At 36.2% G+C, this 23,764-nt stretch overlaps 1 protein-coding gene across 2 annotated transcripts in view; it reads left to right on the top strand.

The window, feature by feature from the left end:
• CCSER1 (coiled-coil serine rich protein 1) overlaps window positions 1-23,764 on the top strand; it is a 603,805-nt gene that overhangs the window by 318,606 nt on the left and 261,435 nt on the right. For both annotated transcript variants that reach the window (XM_054294825.1, XM_054294832.1), the window contains exon 8: window positions 15,483-15,566. In XM_054294825.1, coding sequence (XP_054150800.1) covers window positions 15,483-15,566 — 84 coding nt within the window. The remainder of the gene's footprint in view (window positions 1-15,482; window positions 15,567-23,764) is intronic.

Here is a 23,764-nt window from a genome sequence, read left to right as displayed (position 1 = left end):
TACATCTGTATTTGTTAAATATACAGGCAGCCTTGTTTAACCTTGAAAATTCTCAAGTTTTTAACAACAGCAAGCTATGTTCATGACCTTTGCTTGGTTCTGTTTTGCTTAAGCCTGTTAAAATGGAAGTAAATATTCCAAGCAGTTTGCTTCAAGGTGTGAGCATGCCTCACACTGGCTTCTTTGTTTTAGGTCACAGGGGTGGTGTTAAGGTTTTCATAGCCTTTTACACGAGTTCTTGTTTTATATATGGCAGACAGAAGAAACAAAACTCTGTCTCAGTATAGCATAAAGGAGGTTTCTTTGTAGATGCCTTTTTTTAGTAGGCTGGAAACTTCCTGTGAAAATGAGTCATTCAATCAACAATGAAAGTAAATGTTACTGTTTTCTTTCGACATTTAACCTATAAGATTGAGAGTGTTTAGTACCATCTTTAAAGATCAGGACCCCACTGGGACAGATGTTTAGTCATATATAGTAGATATGGAAGTCACCCCTGTCTCTAGTTTATAGCCTTAATTAAACTACTTGTCTGCTTATGTGAAAGATGCTGAAGGACAGTCTCCAGCACCTAAGTAATTTTCTTAGTCATTTCTGTTACTGTTGTCATAGGATTTTCACACATCTGAGTTCTGGGGTGGGGGTGAATGCAGTCAGATGAAACCATGTGTATTATTACCACAGCAAATTTCACACTTTAATGATTTTGTTCTGTTAGATTTACCAAAAACTTCTGCTCTTTTACTGCAAAATCAGCCATTTTCTATTTCCAGGGATAGCATTTGACTTTTCTAGGACAAAGTTACTACAAATGGTGTATAAATATAGCAGCCGCTGAGGACTAATAGTTGGGTCTAAATTCTGCTATTTTTTCTGTCAGACTGAGAATCTTTGAATGACAGATGTTTAAAGCACTGACCAAGGCACATAGACTCGCTGAGAGCTTACCAGTGCTCTGTGTCCACCAGCTAGAGTGAGGGCCATCAGTTTCTTTCATTCAGATTTTCATTTCATCTCCAATCAAGAAATGTAACTGAGGAGAAAAGAACCCCTTTCTTCTCTTTCTGGCTTTCTGACATAAGCTAATTGTTCTGTGGAATTTGAATTGAGCAAGAAGACAACTTTTAAACATCAAAACACACAATTAGCTAAGTGAGAAGGAGTGTGCTTAATGCTAGCAGTTATTTAACTGTTATATTAGCATATATTATGTATATGTTAAGAAAATCGGGGTCCAGGTTAATCAACAGAACCTGCTTTTTTTTTTTAAGCACATAAACATGTGATTTTTAATATTTTGTCCTTGTTTTGTGATAGTTTTTAATTAATTTCCTTAGTTTTCTCTGTACCTCATTATTTTTTTATGTATGGGGCTGATGCTTGGGTTCAAACTTTTTTAAAAAAGTACAAATTATAGGACAGTAAGTACTTAAAAAAAATGAATAAAGGTGAATAACTAAGATCTTGTACATTTTTGAAGTGAGAGTCCTAAAGACTGAGTTGCAATATAGATTTATACACATTAGTGATGTCACTTGGATAAGTCATTTGTCATGAACAGGTTGTACTGATGAAAGATTTAGATAGTATTCTGAAGTATTTTCTTTCCACATAATCAGATGATTTTCCATTATGTCTTTATTGTGTACAGCACAGTAATTTTCATAACAGGTTTGTCATAATTTTACATATTAGCTGTGCAAATGGTTTGGTTGCGTAGCCTTATAAAAATAAAAGATGTACAATTGTCAGATGACTGTGCTGAAATCAGCTCAGCTCCTCCCACCTGGATGTGAAAGGGGATTGTATGGTGGGCTGGGGTTGTTCTGTTTCTATTTTCACTATTTCACATCTTAAACTGCAGAAAATGTTTCTCCTTACTTTGTATGATTAAAATATAGAATGTTTCCCTGTTCACGTGTTGACTAGATACTCATAGTATAGTTGCTAGGGATACTGTTGACCCTCAAAAAGATTATGTACAAGAGGGAGAAGCATACAACTTCTAACTGGTTAGGAAATCAGTATTAATCAATTCTAAAATGAGATCCTAAAAATTCCCCCCATCTGTTTCAATTACTGAAAGTAGACCCAGGAATCCTTTGGTAAATAGTTTCAATTTTAGATTCACCCTACCCACTCTCAAGTGTTGGGAAAACTTCTGGGAGTGTCAAGTCCTGGGCTCCAAACAGTATGGCTTAGGAAGACTGTAAAGTCCTTAATTATGCCTGATGCAGGTGTAATACAGGATAAAGAGGATTAAGAGGTCTGAGAGCCATGACAAGCAAAAGATAATTCAGTTATGGTCATGGCCAGAAATGGAAAATAAAAACCTCAGTTTTACTCTTAGATTTTATTCATTGTCCTTTTTGTTCAGCTTCCTCTTCTCTGGGATCACAAACATGACAACCATGACCTATGTCAGAAGGATTTTGTAAGGCTCATTTCTTTAGTTCTGTGAGCTACAGTGCAGTAGCAGCAGCTGCCTTTAGGATAACAACACACAGAAATGTAAAGAAGTCAACCCTAAAGTCTGTGTGTTGGCTTTCTTTCTTTGTTTTTATTGGTCCTCCATTTGTGTTGCTTACATGCAACATATTTTCAACAGGAATTTGAAAATATCTGAGAGTCAGATGCTGCTGCCCTGTCAGTCCCAGTAGTGTCATATTCAACTAATAGCTGGTGGAGTCCCTTTCTGCAGGGAATGTTGCTAAGGAATGAGGTTCTAGGGACATCAGTTTTCATACAAGAAGCAAAATATAAATGGGCAGTTGCTCTGATGTGAAGTCAAAAAGATAACCTGTTCTTTTGCACTAGAAAATTCATGAGTAACTGGTATTTTGCCTGTGAAAATTTGAAAAGAAAGAATTGCTTTGAGGTAGTGGGTGTTTGGAGTGGCTCAACAACACAAGGCATGAAAATTTAATGGTATGTTTGAGAGCTGTGAAGCACTTTTTTTGCACTTTTTTTGTTTAGATACCTTACAGTGGTGGGTGGGGGGGAATCTTCCAATATGCCACTCTAAAACCACCCCAAAATCATCTTAAAATGGAAAGAATTCTTATCACTAAAAATATCCTCAGCCATAATTTGCCATACTTATGATATACTATTGAAAAATTTGATCATCTCTGACCTTATGAACTATTAATTTATATATAGTCTCATGGCATGCTGTGACCATGAATAGAACAGGGGTACTTACAGGTATTGCCTTAACATTTGTATTAAAACAAATGCCAAACTCTTGATTAGATATAGAAATTGATAATGCTAAGCAATTTAGGCAAAATAAAACTAATCAGGAAGGTAGGGCTTAGGAACATTTATTGTTGCTTAGAGTGAAAGAGAGTGTAATTAAAATGATAAGGTAGTCATGATTGGAATAAATTATTGAGGTTTCAGAGATTACACCTTAAAGCATTTGATTAATGTTGAGAAACCTTGATTGTGAATATGTTCTAGGCCTTTAAACATTGAAAAAGTAGATCCTAGAACATAATCCTTTCTTCAGTGGGGCTTTTGCAGACTGAACTAAAGTCTTATGCTAATTTTCTGTTTCTCTCCTTCCATATCTTCTACAATTTTATCTGCATATTTTTATCTTTGTGTACAAGTATTTTTAACCTGTTGTTTGTCTGCAACTTAGAATTATCAGAAAATGTGTGGAAATGTGTTTGCTAATCTAAGGAGTGACTGGGAAAAGCGGCTCACGTACTCCCGAAGAAAATCCAGTTACCAATTAAGATTTTCATTAAAATATTTGAGTCATAGTTAATTTGCATTAGGATTTATTATCTGAGCAAGCCTGACCTATTAAACCTTCTAAATCTATTACTGTCAGTTAATGTCATGATTACAGGAAGAGCACATGGTGTGCCATGGAAACACAGCTGTTCCACCGAATTTTTAACTTGAAATCACCATTGTGCAGTTTATCACTGAATTATTAGGCGCAATAAATTATTTTATGCTAGCCACTCTCATGTCCATCTTCTTAATATTTCCCTTGTCATTATAAGTGCCTTTAGCCTTACAGGGTAATGAAAGGTTCTCGTATCAAGTCTGATTACTACTCTAATGTTTTCCAGACATGCTTGGTGATGAGCTTGGCATATGAAACAATTTCCTACAGTAATAAAGCTAATTAAAGTGGGCAGTCATCCCCACATCACTCTTTAATGAATTATAATGAGCTCATTAATCTATCCAGTCTTGCTCACCACATCTATTGGCTAAGCCTCTCTGGCAGTATAGGATAGAACACATGCCAAAAAAAAAAAAAAAAAAAGGATACTGAAATGCATCTATTTTCCCATTTTTGGCATAGAAACAGGAGAAAGCAGAGGTATGCTTTAAGTGGAATATGCTTTTTAATAATCAGAATTGGAAAGGGTAGACAGCTAAGTCCATCCAATGGTGGTGAAGGAAGAAACATGCAGGACCTTAACGAGGTCTAGTATTGCACTGCAAGTGATAGAATAATTAATGCTTCTGTGGCACACACATATCATGTAAAATATGACTTTCAAAAAATCTTTTAGTAACTGGCTCTCTGGGGAAACTGCCTTAAGAAAATAACATCAAGCTCGTTTTTGGCTGAGTTTCTTGGCATTTTTCTTCGTTTTCTCAAAATGAGCAAAGAAGAGCTTGCAAGGTTATTTCATATCCAATTTCATAATGACAAATATTGGAGAATTAAGTAGTAAAATTTATGAGTGGAAAGAGGTGATTCATGCAAATATACATCTAGAAAAACCACCTATTTTTCTTTTATTCTAACCCCACAACTTTCCCCATCTGTAACAAATAAAGTCTAGTAATAGCAAATCACAGCTAACTGATGGAGTTACCTGGATCTTCTGGCATTCCAATGCTCTTAAGTCAAATCCCACAGGCATACTTTTATATTATTTTATACACAGAATTTTATCTTGATTTGGCTTAATGCATTGACACATTTCTTTACATGGTAGCTCAGCACCAGGGAGAGCAGTTCTGTATTAGCATGTTTATTATGCTGGTGAGTGGTGCACTAATTATTTAGACTGTGCTGTTTTCTATACTGGCCAAACAAAGGTGGGCATTTATAGTTGGTATTGTTTTGTCTGAAGAGACTTAAATTTTTGTAGTATCTTTGTAGTTATGCTCTCATAGGACAATCATTTTTATGACAGCTGAACTGTGTTTGTCTCAGTTACCTGACAAAGCCTTGGTTCTGGTTTTTTTCCTTAAAAAAAATCATAAGGATAAACAAGTCTTGTCTTTTGTAGTGACCATAATGTCAGTCCAGAAATTTGGTTTTCTGCATGTATGCAAAGTGGAATGCATTTAAAGATTGATATATTTGCATAAACTTGCAGGGAAATGTCCTGTTACTTGAACTAAGATTTATTCTCAACTAAAAAATGTGTTTCAATTTAAGGTCAGTGAGTAATTGAATATGCAGTAGAGGAGGGAGTCATGCTGAATATATAGTCTAGTTAAGCTGGTTGACTTCACCACAGTGGAGTACATTCACTGTAATTCAGAATCTAGTCTTGACTGCTGATGAGAAGATAAAACCTCAGTGGGTCTGGAGAAGCAGTGTGTGTCAGAGCTCATTGTACTAAATGGCTGTAGGTGAAAGAGGGGATAGAGATTTTTTATGTGGAGAAACAAATCCAACTGTGCTTGGCAAGTGTGATAAAGGCAGGAAACAATCTTCACGTTTTATATGTGTAAATTTTACATTAAGGGTAGCAAGGTATTCTAAACTATCAACATGATTTACTGATTGGCTCACCAGCTCTGCATCATTTTGCTGTTCACTGATATTTTCTTTAAAGGGTCAGTAATATTGTATAGGATGTCTATGCGACAGTCTTTAAGCAGTAGTAAATTACAAGTATTAAGCATAGAGGAGATAATGTTCTCTGAATACACATTCATGATGTAAACATAAAGAATTGGTAGAACATCTGGGGTTTCATTTTATCTAAATATGAGGGTTTCTTTTTTTCTGTGTCACTATGGTGGATCTAGGGAATCTTTTGGAATAGATTAATTAGGCTGATATACTCAAAGATTTTCAAAGAAAAGTGATTTGTTCTTGGCACATGATATCCATGCATGCAAGCATTTGTATATTTGATCCTAAAGACTTCCCTGGAATGCCATACTATTTTCATAATTATAACTTCAAGCAGAGCTGGCTGGATCTCTTTCTTACTCTCTTGAGAGCATTTAATAAGATTACTTCTGTTAATTCTAATGTACTTTGAAGATCTAAAAGCTAATTCATTGCTTTCTTCCTCCTCATCAAATCTAAAATTATTTTTAAGTATTTTTATTCAGATCCTAAAAAAAAACTTGACTTGGCTTTAAAAACAGTAATGGTAAAATAAAAATATGTGTTTTGTCCTTTTTGTGCACAGGATGTTTTTTTGTCACATTTTTCCTGACAGCTGGAGGAAACCAAGGTCACTATTTCATAACACTCCCCTTTCCTCCTGTCTGAAATTTTCTTGTAATTCCAGGAGGCAGGACAAAGAATATTCTAAAGCTGATAAATTGCATTCAGCATAAAATAATAATTATTGTGTCACATATACAAGCTGATAGTAGAAAACTGCAATGGATTCAGGAGAGGTTTGAGCTTAGTGGCCTGTGCTGTGTTGTAGCTAGAAGAAACTTTTCTATTGATCTCCTCACAGGGCAGCCAGGATCCAATTTGGACTTGTCTCCTTCTGTTTAGACAAATGAGGTTTTGTTTAGGACATGTTTCTCTGAATATGAAGAAATACATTTACTGGTATGGCAGTAATGAAACTTCTACAAAAATGCTGCAGATTGGCAGATATTTTTACTTTTTTGGCCTGAATGTTTTTTGTCATGCTGCTTGGCGGAAAGAAACTGACATACAAATGAAAAATTGGCTGCATTTCAGTTGTAAATTAAATTATATTTGCACAAAGTTATAGATTTTATGGATATTCTTTCATGTGACTCAGTCTATGTGTATTAACATGATTAATAAGGTTGTTTACCCGTAAAAGTGTGAAGAGGTTTTGGTTTTGCTGATTCAACATTATGGAAAAAAACTGGATATGACTATTTTATCCCTGATGATAATGAGAGTTAATAGGACAATAATAAACTGCTAAACATATGGTTACAAACAAACTAAACCCCACCCTGATTACAGAAGGCTTTCATCAAATTAGGAAGTGCAGTGGGGTCTTGTAGAGAATTTGCAGTGCTGAAACAAGGGTGGTTAGGGAAGCATTCTTGGCTAATAAGATTATGTTGAAGAAAAACAAAAAGTATAATTAAAAAATTGGTGTTTGTTTCCACATCAGTAGATACATCTGCAACATTGGAGGAACTAATCCAAAGAATGAGTCTTGAAATGCCAGCTTAAGATATCTGAGAATAGTGATGGAACAGCAGAGAATAGGAAATCCCTTGCAGCAGCTACTCATTCTAAGTATGAGACTGATATGAGAAATGGTTGAACTGCTAACTCTTGCCTTTTATCTATTGCTTTGATCTTTGTGGCTGAATGTCAGATTGAAATAGACAACTGCTTTTTGTTTGTTGGGCTTTTTTAAAAAAGTTCTTTTAATTTGAGTTTGTTACTGGTTAAATTAGCAGAAAATGTTCTGGAAAATAGATTTGCTTGGAGCATGAATGAATGTAATCAAGGAGGAAGAGCAGAACAGGCTTCCTGAGATTTTAATCAGACCTCAGAAGTCTGCTAGAAGAGTCATGCATGTGAATAAGGATGATCTGTTTTGTGTAGTTAGCTCAATTTCCAAAAACCTTGCAACAGAGCCCTTCATCAAAGGCTTTTAAAAATGCGATGATGAGTAGAAGAGTCTTCTCTTGGGTTAATGGCAGATCAGAAGTACAGTACAAAAGACATAAATAGTCATTTATTAAAGGAAGAATTATACTTCTAGAAGGTCCAGAACAATCAGAATTAAAATGGAATTTGACATGTTGCAGATAGATTTAATCATACTAAATAATGTAAAGATGAAAGACAGTTGAGATTCAATGTCAGCAGACACAATGGAGAAGAAGGGGAAGAACAATTCTGTTTTTCCAGATAAGGAAAGAGAGCTTTCAGACATGGTGCATTGTTCCTTGAAAAGACCTCCTTTATTTTAGTACTTACTAAAATTTTTTTTTAAAGGGACTTACAGTTGAGCATTTATTTTTAGTAGAATCCTGATTACCTGGTTCAAATGATCGACACAGTCCAAGGGTGGAGGAAGGCTTTGGTCAGAGATGCACAATGTGCTCTGTAAGGAGGAAGATATTTGTTATCTTCAAACAGAAATGATAGTAGTTACACAATAAACACGTGAATTTATAAAACAATGGAAGTCATGGAGGAGATGAATAGGAAATGCACCTACCTTGTCTTAAGGAAACAGGAACCATGGCATTGTTCCACAGCAGGTTGAAAACCGGAGGAAGATTAGGGGATTTTGTTTAACTTGTTTTCTCTACATGAATGTAGAATTTATTTAGGGATATCACCAAAGGAGACACTGTACTGTGCATGTGAATTCTGGCCATAAAGGGAGAATTGGTGGATTGATTATATTTGGAAAAAATGTATTCATATCTATTGTTATGCTCTTGGCTGCTATTCATGATTTCTGCAGGTTAGATATATCTTGGGCTTCATGTGGTATAATAATTCAGTTTTCATGTTCTGCAGTTTATTAATCAAGCTTTATACTTTTAAACTTAATACTTTTTATTATCACTCAGAAAGAGAGAAAATTTCAACTGGAGTTAAACAGGAAATCCAAATTAATTTGCTTAATCTGTATTTCAGAGTTAACGGAATTTGGCTCACTATGAAGAAAACATTGTTAATTATCTTTGTATTCGTAAATGTCTGAAGTCAAGATAGCATAGCCTATATAGTCTCTTCAAGTGTTATCTTCACAGTTGAATATCAATTGAATTCCAGTATTTAAATGGATGTAACTGCCCTAATTCACCCAGTAAAACATTTATTGACGTGTTCCATGTAACTGAACTTAGAATATATTATAGTATTGCATTGGTATTTTTTTAGGATTAATCACTGTTATGTATCATAAGAAGATCAGATCCTGTGTTCCCCAAATTCCATTTGATTTCTTGATCAAGAAATGAAATAGAGAGTTGTTCCTTTAGAAGTGTCATTTCAATACTGGAGCTCTGTGGAAAGAAGATGTACAAAATCATGTCTTTTTCTGATATGATAGGGGTTTACAAAGCTGATTAAGGATTTTATTTATTTGTGTTTTTCTTATTGGAAAGATAACTTGGAGTGAGACTCTGCATGCGCTGGGTCTAGATGGTCATGGGAGATTGCTCTGAGCAGTTGGGTTATACTTTAATGGGAATTTCTGGAGCATGGGCTTGCTGTCACCCTTGTTCTGGGCTTCAGCAACAGCTGGTGGGGCAGTGTGACACGAGAAGCAGGCGAGTTTAGTGTGACCATTGCCTGCAGCCAGCAGGGATGGTCTTTGGGAGAGGTGTTGGGACTCCAGCCAAGACTAACTGGTCTGGCAAGGCACCAAAACAGCAGATGAGCCAAAGGAACAAAATCCATGTGCCTTGCACATGTGAAGAATTGCAGCCAGCCAAATAATTTCTCTCTTGGTGTGATTCAAAGGGATTGATGCAAGAGATATGAAGTGATGCTGTAGGTAGAGCTAGAGAGAGAACAGAAAGGGAAAAGTCTCACTGTGTATGTGAGGTGCCATGGTGTACTTACAGCAGGGACCAGACCAGTGGCTTGGTTTTGACACGTGAAAGAAATTATGCAGACTTGGTCTCTCTGCTAATGTTAGGGTTTTTAAGAATTTCATTAAGACAATAGTAATGATAAACAATGCAAGTACTCATGATCTGACTGAAAACCAATTTCTGAAAACGCAGTCTGTAATATCCAGCAGTCTACTCGTGTAATCTCAAATAGATAGATGCTCTTCCTTTTGTAAAACATGGTAACACAGGTGGTGTCTCAGTCTGGAGAAAGATAGTAGCACTCCTCTGAAAAATTCGTCTAAGATCCACAAAGCTACTTGTTGCTTTTCTGATGTCAGGTGGTGTAAAGTGAACCATAGAAGATATCCACAATCCCTATCTAGACCTATATGCTGTTCACAGAAAAATACTAATAGTGTCCATATTAAACCTTGTGTTTTTTCTGAATGTTCCAGGCAGTTATCCAGAAATTTATGAGTTTTTCTATGTAGATCTGCTGCATAACTGAGAGGAAGTTTCAACTGTTGTGATATTAGTGTACCTTTCTGGACCTGATACTCAGTTTTAAATTTTTTAGTTTTGTTTGTTCCTGGATTATTTTCTTAAGACACTATATCCTAAGTAATTGTTGATTTTTGCGGTGCCCTAAGTTGGTAAACAATCCATTTAGCATCTGAAATTCAGCACATTTATCAAATGAGTTTCATCATATTCTAATGTTATGGTGTTTCTTTAGAAACATATTCTGTTTAGTATCAGAGGAAAAGCAGTAAATTTATCTCCCAGAATACTTGGTTAGTTCTGTTTATAGCACTTTGATTACTGTAAGCACAATATGCCTCTGTGCTCCAAATTGTGAAGAGGTATAAAGTAAGTTTTCAAGTTTAAAATGATTATTCTTTTTGGCACTTATGCATAACCTCCTGCAGCTGTCTTCACACACAGCACAGTTTTTCATCTTGTGACCTGATCTGAGGAGAAACAGATTTGGTACTATGTTTAGTGTTTTCCCACATGAGCAGAATTAAACTGAAATAGGAAAATACTGGCACTGAGATACAGCAATTGCTGTCATAGCTAGCAACTGAAAATAAGTAAAAAGGTGATAATTTGAAGAATATTCTAACCATAAATGTATGTAGTAATAACAGGGGATCGATAATGAACTTGCACCTAAATCATGGATTTTTTCTAAGTATCACAGGAAATAAGTGAAGAAAATGATAGATATCTTTTTGCATACAGCTACTTTTACATTTTTATGAAATGCACTTGGAATTTAGTCTGAAAAAATTTTTTTTATTATCTGAATTTAATAAAAAAAGTAGTTTGAAGGTGTACTGTTTACGGATTATGCTAACAGTTTTCTTTAACAATGAGGTGTTAATTGACTTTTTATCAAGCATTTCCAGAGTCGTGGACATCCTTACTACAACTGAGAGTGGAATTCTCATCCTTTTTTTCATAGTAAAATAATGAACAGCATTCATAAAAACAATGATAATAATAAAGACAATGTAATATGTAGTATATATAATTTATTAAGCTCTGCAAAAGGGCCCTGTGGTGCAGGGCACAGGTATGCAAAGCTGCAGTGGTACAGGTATCTTATGAAAACATGCCTAGAGCTTAGATTGCATTATTTGGACTGATAATTTCATAGCATTCTTGTTCTTACTGGACTAGTAGCCTTGATAAAATATTGGCATAAACTCATTTTGCAGAAAGAGAAGGAATAAAAAGTGGCTAAGGGTATTAGTAAATAGAAAAAGTAAATGTCACCCAGCAGACTATTATATCTGTGGACATTTTATTGATTTTAATTGGCTTCTGAAATTAAATTTACTTATGTGACAGTCTGTTCTTTACACTCTACAAATATTGTAAGGGCTGAAAAAAGTGGGAGACATATTTTGTAAATGTGATCATGCCCACACTTATAATTTAGCTTATTTTTCTAAACACAGGAATACATCAGTCAGGTGTCTGCTGGAATGTGGAGGTAGCTAAGAGGCTGACTCTCACAGTCCCAGAGTATTCAAAGTGCATTTAGAAAGCCCTATGTTATGAGATAAACGGTTTTTTTTCCAGGTTAGTAAGATTTAGTGTGGATTTAGAATACACTGAGTGCATGCTCTCCTAAAAGCAGGCCATCCTTTTCAACTTACTTCTTCTTTAATATCTGTTACTGTGGCAATTCATTAGGAGGCAATACTGGGGTTTTGGGAGGTTTGGGTTTGGGCTTTTTTTTTTGTTGGTTTTTTTTGGGTTTTTTTTTTGTACTCTGTATCCCCATCAGACTGTATCTACTATTTCTCATTTACCTTGAGAAGCTTATCTCAAAAAGTTTTTTGGTCTTTCCACAGCAGCTTTGCCCTGTATTATAGTTTCTCAGCAGATAATGGAGCATTTCAGACCCCTAAGGAGTAGAGATGATCCATTCCTGAATTCACACCATCAGATATATATTGCTGTTTACCCACAGACTAATGAAAAGCACAGCATTCCCCCAGTTTTTGCTGCCCTGCACACCTTTCCTTAACATGCAATTACTTTAATATCATTCATGCAATCCTTCCCTGAAATAGTTTGATTCTTGCATGAGAAAAGGATTTTCCGAGCCTCTTCTCTTCCACAGCTTTCAATAGTTACTTTCTGGAGGAACTATATTCAGTGTTTTGACAACAGTTTTTTTCCACAATATTTTTTATTCTGTTAGTGCTACATTCAGACAGGTGTCTGGGACGCTGAAATTGCCCAAACCTTTTTGCAGTCAACTGCTTGACAATGTGTTTTCTTTCTTTTATTCACGCTCTTGCATTTGAAGGAAGATTGATGCCTCTGCAGATACTGTGCAGCAAAATGAGATTATAACATCCTAATTCTACTCTGCATTCAACAACAGCTGTCTGCTGCTCCAGGAAAGCAGGGTTCTGACGTGTGTAGTGGTGACTTGGGAAGATGAGCGCCATCATTCCTTCCTCTTCCTTTCCCTTGCTTTGTATACCCAGCACAATGCCACATTTGATGGAATAGTCCTTGGATCAGTTGGCTGTCTTGGCTGTGTCCCCTCCCAACTCCTTTGTGCCACCCCCCTCTTCTCACTGCAGTGACAATACAAGAAGCAGAAAAGACCTTGATGCCGTGTGAGTGCTGCTTGGCAAAAACAAAATAACATCTGTATTATCAACACTGCTTCCAAACCAAATCTAACCTGTAGTGCCATTAAAGCTGCTGTGAAGAAAATTAACTCTCCCTCCGCCAAAATCATTGCGGAGTCCAAACCTGAGAGTCTCAAGCATCGCAGAAATTGCAGAGTTCTCTCTAACAAGGCTGCAATGGCCTGTGCAGGAGTTGATAATGTGGGGCACTGATTTCCAAGCACTGTGTCCCACTGGAAGGGTTAATCAGTGTTTTGCTGAAATGAGACAATGCAAAGACCTTAGCCCTCCATGCTCTTCTCCAAGCTTTAAGGGTAGTTATGGTCTAAATTTTATGAGACAATTGTTGCAAGGAATGTGGCAGTTAAGTGCCTGAGCAGGAGGAGTCCACTCCTTGCTTGCGTGAGGAAGATCCAGCTGGGCCCACTGTGGGATCCACAACAGCTCCACTGCTTTTTGCCGGGAGAGGTGCACTGTGGGTTTTAAGCCTTTGGAAGCTCTCTGAGGCAGAATCTTTCTTCAAGCTCTCACTAGTCCAAGGGAGTTCGGCTTTACCTCTTAGATAAACCTAGTGCCAAAGCTCATTGCAGAAATCTTTCCTGCTGTGGTTGAGGCATGATGTTACAGGCCTCCTTGTGCATGCCTTCCAGAAGTTATTTTTGTAATTGTCTTGGCTATGGAACTCTTACGTTTTTCTTTTTCAACTGTGTGTTGTACTATTTTATTCTAAGTTAAAAAGAGAAATTCAGAGGGTAGGAACAGTGTAAAACTGCACTGACAGTAAGAATTCAGAACAAGGTAACAAATTTGAGGTACCATAGCTGATGCCCTATTGTTTTAAAACCATTTTGTTAAATAAAGACCTTGCTTTTATAAAATAATTGTTGCTGATACTTAAAACCATACTTTTTAGAAGCAGATATTTTTGCTAACAGTAATGTTTAATGCCTACCAATATCATAGCCAGTGCTGTGGGCCATATTCTGGGATGCGCTAAAATTTTATTTTCAGCTAATGTGCCTAAACATGAATCTGCCAGTAGATAGTAAAATGCTTCAATAGCATATAATAAAGAAAACTTCCACGAATTTTTCCCTAGCAGAGATTGTTTTAGTTCTGGCTTTTTTATAAATTTGGATCTTTCAGAAGATATATAGTAGTACTGAAGTAGTGTGCAAGCAGCTGGAAATGGTGTAACGCTTTCTCTTGCTGTTATTTTAAATATTTAGAATATTGATGTGTATGTGTCTTGTTTCATCTTCCAATTCTGTTAGAGCAGATGATGAGCAATGAAATTATTTTGAAAGGATATAATTATTATCTTTTATGTGAGGAAAATGGGATCATGCTACTTTTTTTGTCCTGTATTTCTGTGTTGATTTGGATTTCCAAACACATTAGTAGTGGCAAAGTGCAAGTTTATCACACTGGTTATGACCTTTAGAACCTCTGAACTCAACACAATATAAATAATTTCTGCACTCTTATACTGCTATTAGCTGGTAACTAGAGGTCCAATTTTTTTTTTTTTTCAGAACAAACATTGTGAATATACCACCAGGTTGCCAAAAGTTTTCTTGTCATATGGCTGGTGGTTTTCTGGGGTGTTTTTGTTTGGTTGGTTTTTTTGTTTGGATTTTTTGGTTTGGTTTTTTGTTTTTTTCCTTTCAATAATAGTATTCCAAATTAGTGAACTTCCCATGTTTCCATTAAGTGTTTCCATGCTTGAAGAATGTAAAAATAGAGTTGTTCTGTTACAGTTGCATAACCAGCTAATTGGCTGGTTAGTTTACTAAGTTTTTACTTTTCAACAGTTCAATCTATTAATTTGAATTTCTCCTCTGGGATGTTTATCAGAGCAACACAGAACTTGATATTTCTTCTTCAGATATGGTGTTGAGAGTTACATGAACTCATGAGATTTCCTGGGGACTGCTTGCAGCCTGCCTCCTGGACATGGGTTTGGGTACAGTTTTAGCTATTAGGGTCACTTTCAGGCAGGTCAGATTCAGTTGCAAAAATTATTCACTAAGTGGTAACTATCTTCTTTCCTCCCTCACTTAATACCAGAACTGCTCCTCTTTTAACTGATGTGGGACAAAAGATGTATGGATGGGGAGTGTGCTTTCCTTTTCCTGTGCATGTCTGTTGTGCTTTCTTTTTCATCTCTCCAAGATCAAGAGCTCTGCAATAATGCTCTAAATTGATACTTCTCTAATGTTGTTTTGTATGATTAAAATTACAACATTTCATAGCTGTTTCTCAAATGAAAAGGAATGACCTGATAGGATCTTCAGTGAAAAGAGTTGAAAGATTCAGAAAACAATGAAATGGACTTCTGTGCAGGGAGCCATTCAAATTTCTATGCAATGTTTTTGGATACATTAATTTCTTTATGCAGCAACTTAGGAAATGTTATTGAAAATACCACACATGACAAAGAAAAATGGAGTTTCATTATTTGAATGTAATTATCTCACACTATGTGAAACAGCCTTTTCTTGTCATGAGAAAAGTAGAAGCGTTAAGCCTATTATAACATTTCTTTTGATGTTTTTCTAGGATGGAATAAAAGATGAATGCTCAGTGCTGAAGCTGCAGCTGAAGGAGAGAGAAGAGCTCATAGCCCAGCTTCGTGAGGAGCTGGTAAGTAGGAGAAGCAGTGGGGGGTTTTTCTGGGTGTTTTTGGGTTCATTTCCCTGATAATATCACTCCAAGACCAGATAATAAAGAAACACAATTTCACACCTGCTACAGAATTACTAGCCTAAGGCTATGTTAATCATTCAGATAAACACTGATAACACTGACTGTACTTTTCTAGGGACTTGTCAGCCTCTGAAGAGGCTACTGTGCAGGTTCCCTGCTTGTAAAAGTTTCTTTCAAGACATTGTGTTGACAGTTGTCTGATCAGAAGCAGATAAGCACAGCACTGTACGCATATGCCAGAATCTTGAAGGGCCATGCACATGCCTGATAAATTGCCAGTATTTCTCCCATGAGCTGCTTTTTTTCTCCATAATAGATGTCTTTGCATAAGGTAATACATATTCTTACACTTGCTGAACCTTTACTTAGCATATGAGCTACTAATGCTCGGCTACTACTGCTTTTAGGATTGACAAAGTACATTCAGTGACTGAAGCAAAATACATGATTCAGCTATTACAAAATAGTAAAGACGTGAAAATGCGTTTTATTCTTTTGCTAAGGCTGTGGCAACAGAGTTTTAAGATTCCTTTTTTGATGGAATGTGGTTAAAACATGGATATCTTCAGTATTTGCAAATAAACCAGAGGGAGTTTCCACCTCCTCTCTCACTGCAGGGAAATCCTGTAGGGCACCACCTTCAGGAGGACATTCAGCACATTTCCTTCCATGAAAGCTGCAGCTGTGTGGGCACCTAAGATTTTGTTTAATCACCCTTTGGGACAAAGGATTGTTTCCCTAATTAGATCTTAATTTGCTGATCTACCTCAGGGGATTTTTGTGCCTTTCTGTCTTTTGTCTCTCGTGCCTAGCTCAGAACTTGAACAGAATTAATTCAGGTCTAGCTATTATGCCTTTTTTTTTTATACTCACTAAAAGCAGAAGTACACTTTTATGCCAAATAACTTGAGTTTCAAATTGCATGGGAAAAATGTAATCCTGCCCAAGAGTGAAAGATTTATTTGCTATATTTACATCTGCAAAATAAATACACATCATCAATATTCTTTGTTTTATGTTTGGCTACATTAAGAAATGATGTATTGTGTAATTATTATCTAAAATTAAATGAAAAAATGGGACATAAGGTGCATCAAACTTCTCCACTGTCCTGGAGCATTAATTTTATATCAGTCTAGTTCAGAACATATGCTATGTAACTGGTGGACCATTCTGTCAGTGGAAAATTACCCAGTATTGATACAGGGAGCCGTAGCTCACTTGCTGTGAACTGTTGTCAAAATTCATCTGTGTATACATCATTTGATGAAAAAAAGACCTCCAGGGAACTGTCATAATAGACAAAAAGTACAACCTCCCAGGGCCTTGAAATAAGGATTTCTAGATTATTGAAAGTATCATGGATTTAATCCATTATTAATTGATTTCAGTTTTGACACTCTAAGACTTATAAGGGGAGTGCAGGTGAGATTCTTGAGACCAGGTTTAGTTGTTTGAAATTAACCTTTGAAAGGACTCAGTACATCTGATTTACTCCTAATTGAACTGACTAAAGCCAGGTTGGGGAGGTGAACATGACAGAAACTATTTTAGTTTATGAAACCTAGAAAAAAACGAGTGCAAACACCACAGGAAAAGAAGTTTTTTGTGGTGTGGTTTTGGGTTGGTTTTTTTGTTTGGTTGTTTTTTGGGTTTTTTTGGTGTGTTGTTTTTGTTGTTTTGAGTTGCCTAAGTGCAGTCATAGGTGTGCTTTTTAAATCTCTACTGCATCTCCTGCAATACTGCACATTCAGTGTCCTTTTTCTGGAGCTGTCCTGGGTCCTGCCACCATGGCACTTGAAGTTGGCTCCTGATAGTGTGAGATGCTCTTAGAAACTTTTTTCAATGTACTCTTGAGGGAAAGTAAGCTGTCTTTCAGAGCTGATAAAAATTAATTAAATCTGTAATGATTGCCAGGAAATTCTGATAATGTTTTCCTAGCTTGCATAAAACTCACCAAAAATTGATGTGAAACATGCTTTAATATTCTGCAAATGCTGCATTTACTTATGTGTTTGTGAGACTGTAAACATTTGGAAAGTGAATGTTTAGAAAAGTTAAGAGCAGTCATTTGTGGCTAATGAAACTGCACATATTTTCACATAGCTGCAATTTATTACAGACATAGCACTTCATAGAAAACTAAAGCTTTTGTTCTTGTGTCTTGGGGCAGCCCATGTTCCATTTGTCACTCTGAATATGGAAATACAAAATTTTTAAATGCAACTTGCCTGTCTTGAAAGCATGTCATCCTGATGCTAATTCAGAAATAGCACATAAAAGCGTATTTGAGTAGGAGTCAGTTTTGTGGTTTTTTAGGAAGTACATTAAAATCTGTACTTGCAGCATTCAAGTTGAATGTTTGCATGTATATGTAAAACCCTTGTTTAGCTGGTTTTACTGCAAAACTCTTCAACTAACCCAAAGTGAACTTAAGGTAATTTTGGCTGTGTGGGAGCTTTTGGTTCTTGCTTTCCTCTAGATTTGCTAGACTTTTCTAGTAGTTTTCTCCTCTGATTTTTTTTTTCTTAAATTTTAAATACTTTTAAAAAAGCATTCCTACCTCATTTGAATGTATTATGAAGGAGCTGAGCTGAGGAAAATGTCAATGGAGTGTGAGCTGCTGAAGCTTCAGAACTTAGAATTGTTAAATAGCTTTTTAAGGGGGGAAAAGCTAAATACTAGAGAAATAGGGGTTTAGATGCTCAGCTGCAATACCCAGGTAGAAAGGATAAAATACAAGGAGCCATCACCTGCCTCCTAATAAACAAAGAAGAACATAGTCTATTGCAGATTTTTTTTTTTGTTCTCTTTTTTAATGATTATTAGAGAAATAAAGATAGGAGGTAGGGAAGTGGAATTAATTCCTCCATGCTTCCATTATCTCCTGAAAAATGCTTGCTTCAGAAATGTCAGGTACCCAAACCTGCTCTAAAGATACCTGGAAATGGTAAACCTCAGCAGGAATTGAAAATTTGGCTTCAAATCACCACTTCTCTCAAAGCTGTACTCATTTGTGAAAATATTATCCGGGGAATCGAGTTAAGCATATCCATTCTGCAGGGAATGTGCTCTTCTTTTCTTTTCTTTTCTGTTCTTTTTTCCCCTAAAATAACTGAAATAAATAAACATCTTAGTTTTTTTTGGGCATGAAGGTATTTAAAACCTCAGCTGTCTCATACCCAGGTCTGCCTGCAACTGCATCTTTCCATATATTTTCCCAAATCGATCTTTTTCCGCTGCAGTGTGTGCACTCAGAGTGACTTTAAGCAGAAAATATTTTCATGCTATATTGGCAAAAATAACTGACTGCTGTTTACAGTAACATTTATTCTATTGCTGTCATTGGTACGGCAACATTCATGCTGAAAAATGAGAGTTAACACCATTATCCTTTCAACCTTGATTCCCTGTGTGACTCAAGTCGTGTGTACTGCCACCTAAATGAAAAATGTAGTGAGGCAGTTGGAGTCAATTCTGAGTGGAGTTGAGGCAAAGTTAGGTCAGGAAATTAATCCCCCTTACAGCCCAGCTGTTGGGAATATTTTTCTGCCATGGAGGTTGCTCTTTATCAAATGTTAGATTTTCTACATTTACGGAATAACAAGGTACAGTGCCACCTAAGTGGGTTTTACCTCAAGCTGCAGAAGTTACTGCTCTTGGGCTATACTCTGGAGTTAGCTCAACAAAACAAAACTGCTCTATTTTTATTTTTTAAACTTTTTTCTCATCCTTTCCAATCACAAATAAGCTCTACCTCCCTGCCCAAAATGTAGGTTGAATGATTTGAGAGGGCATGGGACTTGTGCTGTGGTATTTGGGGAGGGGGTTGGTGGATGATGGTTTTGGCGAGGAATGAATTTTTTGTATTTGTTTGTTTATTTGCTGTATCCTAAATACACTGTATTCCTGGAGGGCAAGAGTGATGGCAAGCTTAGCTGTTTTATGTACTTTGATTTCAATAATGGGCAATTAGCCAATTGCTCAATTTTTGAAGTATGGTGAGGATGAGTACTTGTTACTCAGCTTTGAAGTGTAACAGAAAACCTTAGATGCATTTGAATCCTGCTGATGAGCTGTTTATGAAAGACACTTAGGTTAAGTGTAAAAATCACTTCAAAATGTAGTTATGCCAGTACAGATCCCTTGAATTTTACAGTCTTAACATTACAACTTGTTTTGACAGGCAAAGAATGAGATTCAGATAACAATGTCATGAATGCATGGGGGGGAATAATTTTTTGAATTGTTGTGAAAAGGAGACATTTTCATTAGTCCAGGTTACTGTCTACATTTTAAAAACAGTTGTCCTTGAAATTTTAAAGAAATTAGATAGTTCCCATTTGAAAAGGGCAGTAGTCCTTATTTTTGGGAAAAGAAATCTAAATTACACTTTACATTGATTACCCATTTGCTTTACATTCCGTTGGTTTGCAATATTGTTTCATGTTGGCTGTTTTTATGAGAGGGTATTACAGACCCATGTATAATTTTCATAAGAACTAGCATTTGTAAGTAGTTTCAAATCCTCATTCTTCACCATGTTTAGGAAAAATTAGGAGTAGAAAAGAAATAGATTAGGTGTACTTAAACATTATTAAAGTGTCAGGCATCTTCCCCCTTTTTTGCAGGAGAATTAATTGCACATATTCCAGAAGAGGCTTATCTGAGCAGTAATTACTCTCTGAATCAGTTCCACAAGACAGACATGAAGTGTGAAAATGGCAATATCCTATAGCCCACAATGGGGATTAGGCTCCAACTCCTTGTCTACACCAGTCCCTTGATGAAAAGCTGCCAGTCAGATAGGATCTTTAATATTCCTGGGCACTTGTAGAAGTGATTCTGCATATGAGTTTAAGTTCCTACTTCAAAACATTGTCATATCATGGTGTTTGGCATAGATAAAAAATATGTTATGAGCACAGAGTGTATTCCTGGTCTCACTGAGGCTCTGCTCTGGAGTATTTCATAAAAATAACACTATAGAATGAACAGACATGAAATACCAAATTGGTCCAAAGTCTCCCTTGAGACACAGTGCTGAGGCTTGCCCTGCTTCAATAATAATGCACTGTGTGTGCTTGTCTTTGGCAGGAGTGTCACTTGTAGACTGCTGCCTTCATGAGATGTCCAATGTTTTACTGATGCGCCTTCTAGTATAAGCAGGCAATTCTGGCCTTAGGCCAAAATCTAGGAAAACTTTGCTATTTGATCTATCTGTAGGGCAAAATGTATGTCTCAATGTCACCTTTCCTTTTTTTAACTTAATTTTTTAAACTGATTTTTACTCAAGTGAAGATCTAAAGATAGCTGACAACAGGTGAATTTTATGACAAATGGAAATGGCATCTTGGGCATGTGCAGGCAAGGAAGACTGTTTGTTGCAGTTCATCTTTGTAGATGTTTTCCTTTGTAGGATGAAAGTTGGCTAAAAAGTACTGAAATTCATTGTTGCTTGATTGTAAGTTTGTGGTATTAGATAAATTCTCGAAGAAATACTCAAGTCTGAGCTGGCATGAAAATGACTGCTGTCAGTATCATCTAATGAAATAGTAATGATGAAAATTAATAATGAAAATAATGAAATATTTCCATATTTTATGAAATACTAAGGAAACATTATTGCCTCTGTGTGTTTATAAGAGAACAGAGAAAAGTAATGTTGCTTAAAAACAAATACAGGTGTGCTGGGAAGCTTGTTTTGCTTCTGATGATCAGCAGTTTAATTTCTATGACTTAACACTTTCAGTATATTGCTAAAGGCATGTGTGTGATACATTTTTATGTAATCATCTGATATGGATGACTTTCAGATTAATAAATGCATTATCCTCAGCTCTGCACTGCAGTGTATAATGAATCAAATGTTCGTGTTGTTTCTTCCAATAATTCATTTTCTGATTGGGGAAATACTTTGCTCTTCGTGATGTGGGGATATCTGTCTGTGCAGTTTGTTAAGGATCTGATGGAAAAATCTTGTTTTGCTTGGTTTCTCTTTTCTCCCTTCAATCTTAGTTTAGTGCCTTGTCCAGTTTTCTTTGCCATAGCTGAGCATAATTCACAGAAAAGTCCCTAAATACACATTGTTATAGCAACCATCACAAATTAAGAATCATCTGTGCTTTAATACCAAGGTATAATTTTTCTTTGTATGCAAGTGAAGTTTTTTACTGAAGGGTGTAATGTAATGTTCATCCTCAGTGAATATTTTTTCACTCACTCTGAGTATATTCCAGAATTTAGACATCAAATATTTTTGTCTGTAAATAACACATTGTTGTTCACACATGAGAATTTTTAGGAAGAAAAAAAATTGCAAATACTGTGATGTTAGGGCTGAGAAACTGTTCTTAAGACACCAAAAAGCTGAACTGCAGTATCAGTTAGTCCTTAGTCCTTTCCTAAAAGAGTAAACTAACAAGAAATTAGTTACATGAAAGTATTTCTTACATCTCAGTAATATTGCTTCTCAGAGACTGGCTGTGTAGATCCTCTCCAAGTTTTGTAAATTTTTGTTGATCCATTACTCTATTTCCATTTGTTATATTTGAAATGCACAAGATTTAAGAGATTCAACAAAGACTCCGTTTCAAATTCTGTTTCCAAGACTGAGCACTTTCTCACGGAAGATACCTTCTGTACTTTGGCATCATGAATATTGCATGGTTCAAAGGATACTCAAACACTTTCTCAGGTCCTCTGCCTTCTTTGAAACATATTTTTTAGTGATTTTAAGTTCTGTTTAGAGCTGGAATGTGTATGTGGAGTTTTAGTAGAACTTCCATAGAGAAGTTCTGATTCATACCTAGTTTGTCTACATGAGGTTATAGCTCTGAAATTGGGAAAGTTGCCCCTTCCAGTTTTTGGAGAGCAAAAATACCCTTTGCCATAGCTGTTTCCTATGGTTTGGAGAAGTGAATTAAATAGAATAAAGTACTACTGATCTTCTAGATTTGAGTAGGTCATCATTATAGTGCATGCCCTTTCATGTCTCTGTAATTAGCCTAGGATGGGAGGGACTGATGCTGGGACTGGAGAACTGCTGAAGTGGCCATTTATTTCAGAGATGTTAGATAAATGCCTTTTCTTTCCTTTTTTCTTTTTTTCCTTTTTCCTTTTTCTTTTCTTTCTTTTTTTAAAATCAGAATAGCAAGCTTACAACCAGAGGTAGGTTTTGGTCACAGTGTCAAGCCTCTTTCTTCCATCCAGGTCTTTAATGCTTCCCTTGGATTCTTTCTTCTGCTGTTCTGATTTCCTGCATCTTTCTTCATCTTTTGAAATACTGTTTCCCTCTCCTGCATCTTTCTTCATCTTTTGAAATACTGTTTCCCTCTTTCTATAGAAGCCACACACAGTCTGCACATCTTTTAATGTCCTGTGCATGTTTTATCAATTCTTTATCCAGAAACCTATTGATGCCCACTTCTGGTTTTTGGGTGGAGTCTTTTTTCACGCTTAAGCCTTTGTGGTGCTGCACAGCTGTAACATTTCTGGTTCTGGTGAGATTTTGTCAGTATCCCAGTGCAACAAGAAGGGAATGGGTTCTGTACCTAATCTTTCAGAAATTGCCTGCTGATTACCCTGTACTTAGGCTGGGTGTTTGGTAAAAGAGGCAGTGGGCTGAACAAATGTCCTTCACTGCCCTGAAGGGAGGAGGGAGATGACTCAAGAGTTGTAATGCATTCATGCCAAGTGGTAGTAAAACCTCCCACATGGGATATCATGGATACAAAAGTGTGATACAAGACTATGTACAAAAGCCTGAGCGGTGTCCTAGCAGAGAGCTAGCTTGCAAATATCTACTTCTACTTTCTGAGCTGTTTCCAAAAATTATTGCTCGAGAAATCTTGTTTCCTATTTTGTCTCCTCTGATATTTTGATGAAAAAACATTTTATATTCCTTTGTATCTTGATTAGTTTATGGTCATTATCAAAAATCAAATAAAAAAGCAATCTTACTGACTTTTAGCCACATATTACAGTTAAATTACAAGGAGAAAATAAGGTACTGGTTAATATTAAGTCAGCCTAATCTCACTTGTACATTTATTTGGTTTGTCTGTGTACTCAGTACTCAATTCTGACTATTTTTTCATTAGATTGGTCTGTATAGCTAGGAAAATAAAAGTAAT

This window comes from Melozone crissalis, unplaced genomic scaffold (assembly GCF_028551555.1).
Source record: "Melozone crissalis strain CALT ecotype California unplaced genomic scaffold, PUWL_Pcris_2 ptg000006l_1, whole genome shotgun sequence".
In the NCBI taxonomy this organism is placed as follows: Eukaryota; Metazoa; Chordata; class Aves; order Passeriformes; family Passerellidae; genus Melozone; species Melozone crissalis.
This window is presented reverse-complemented; position numbering and strand designations above follow the sequence as displayed.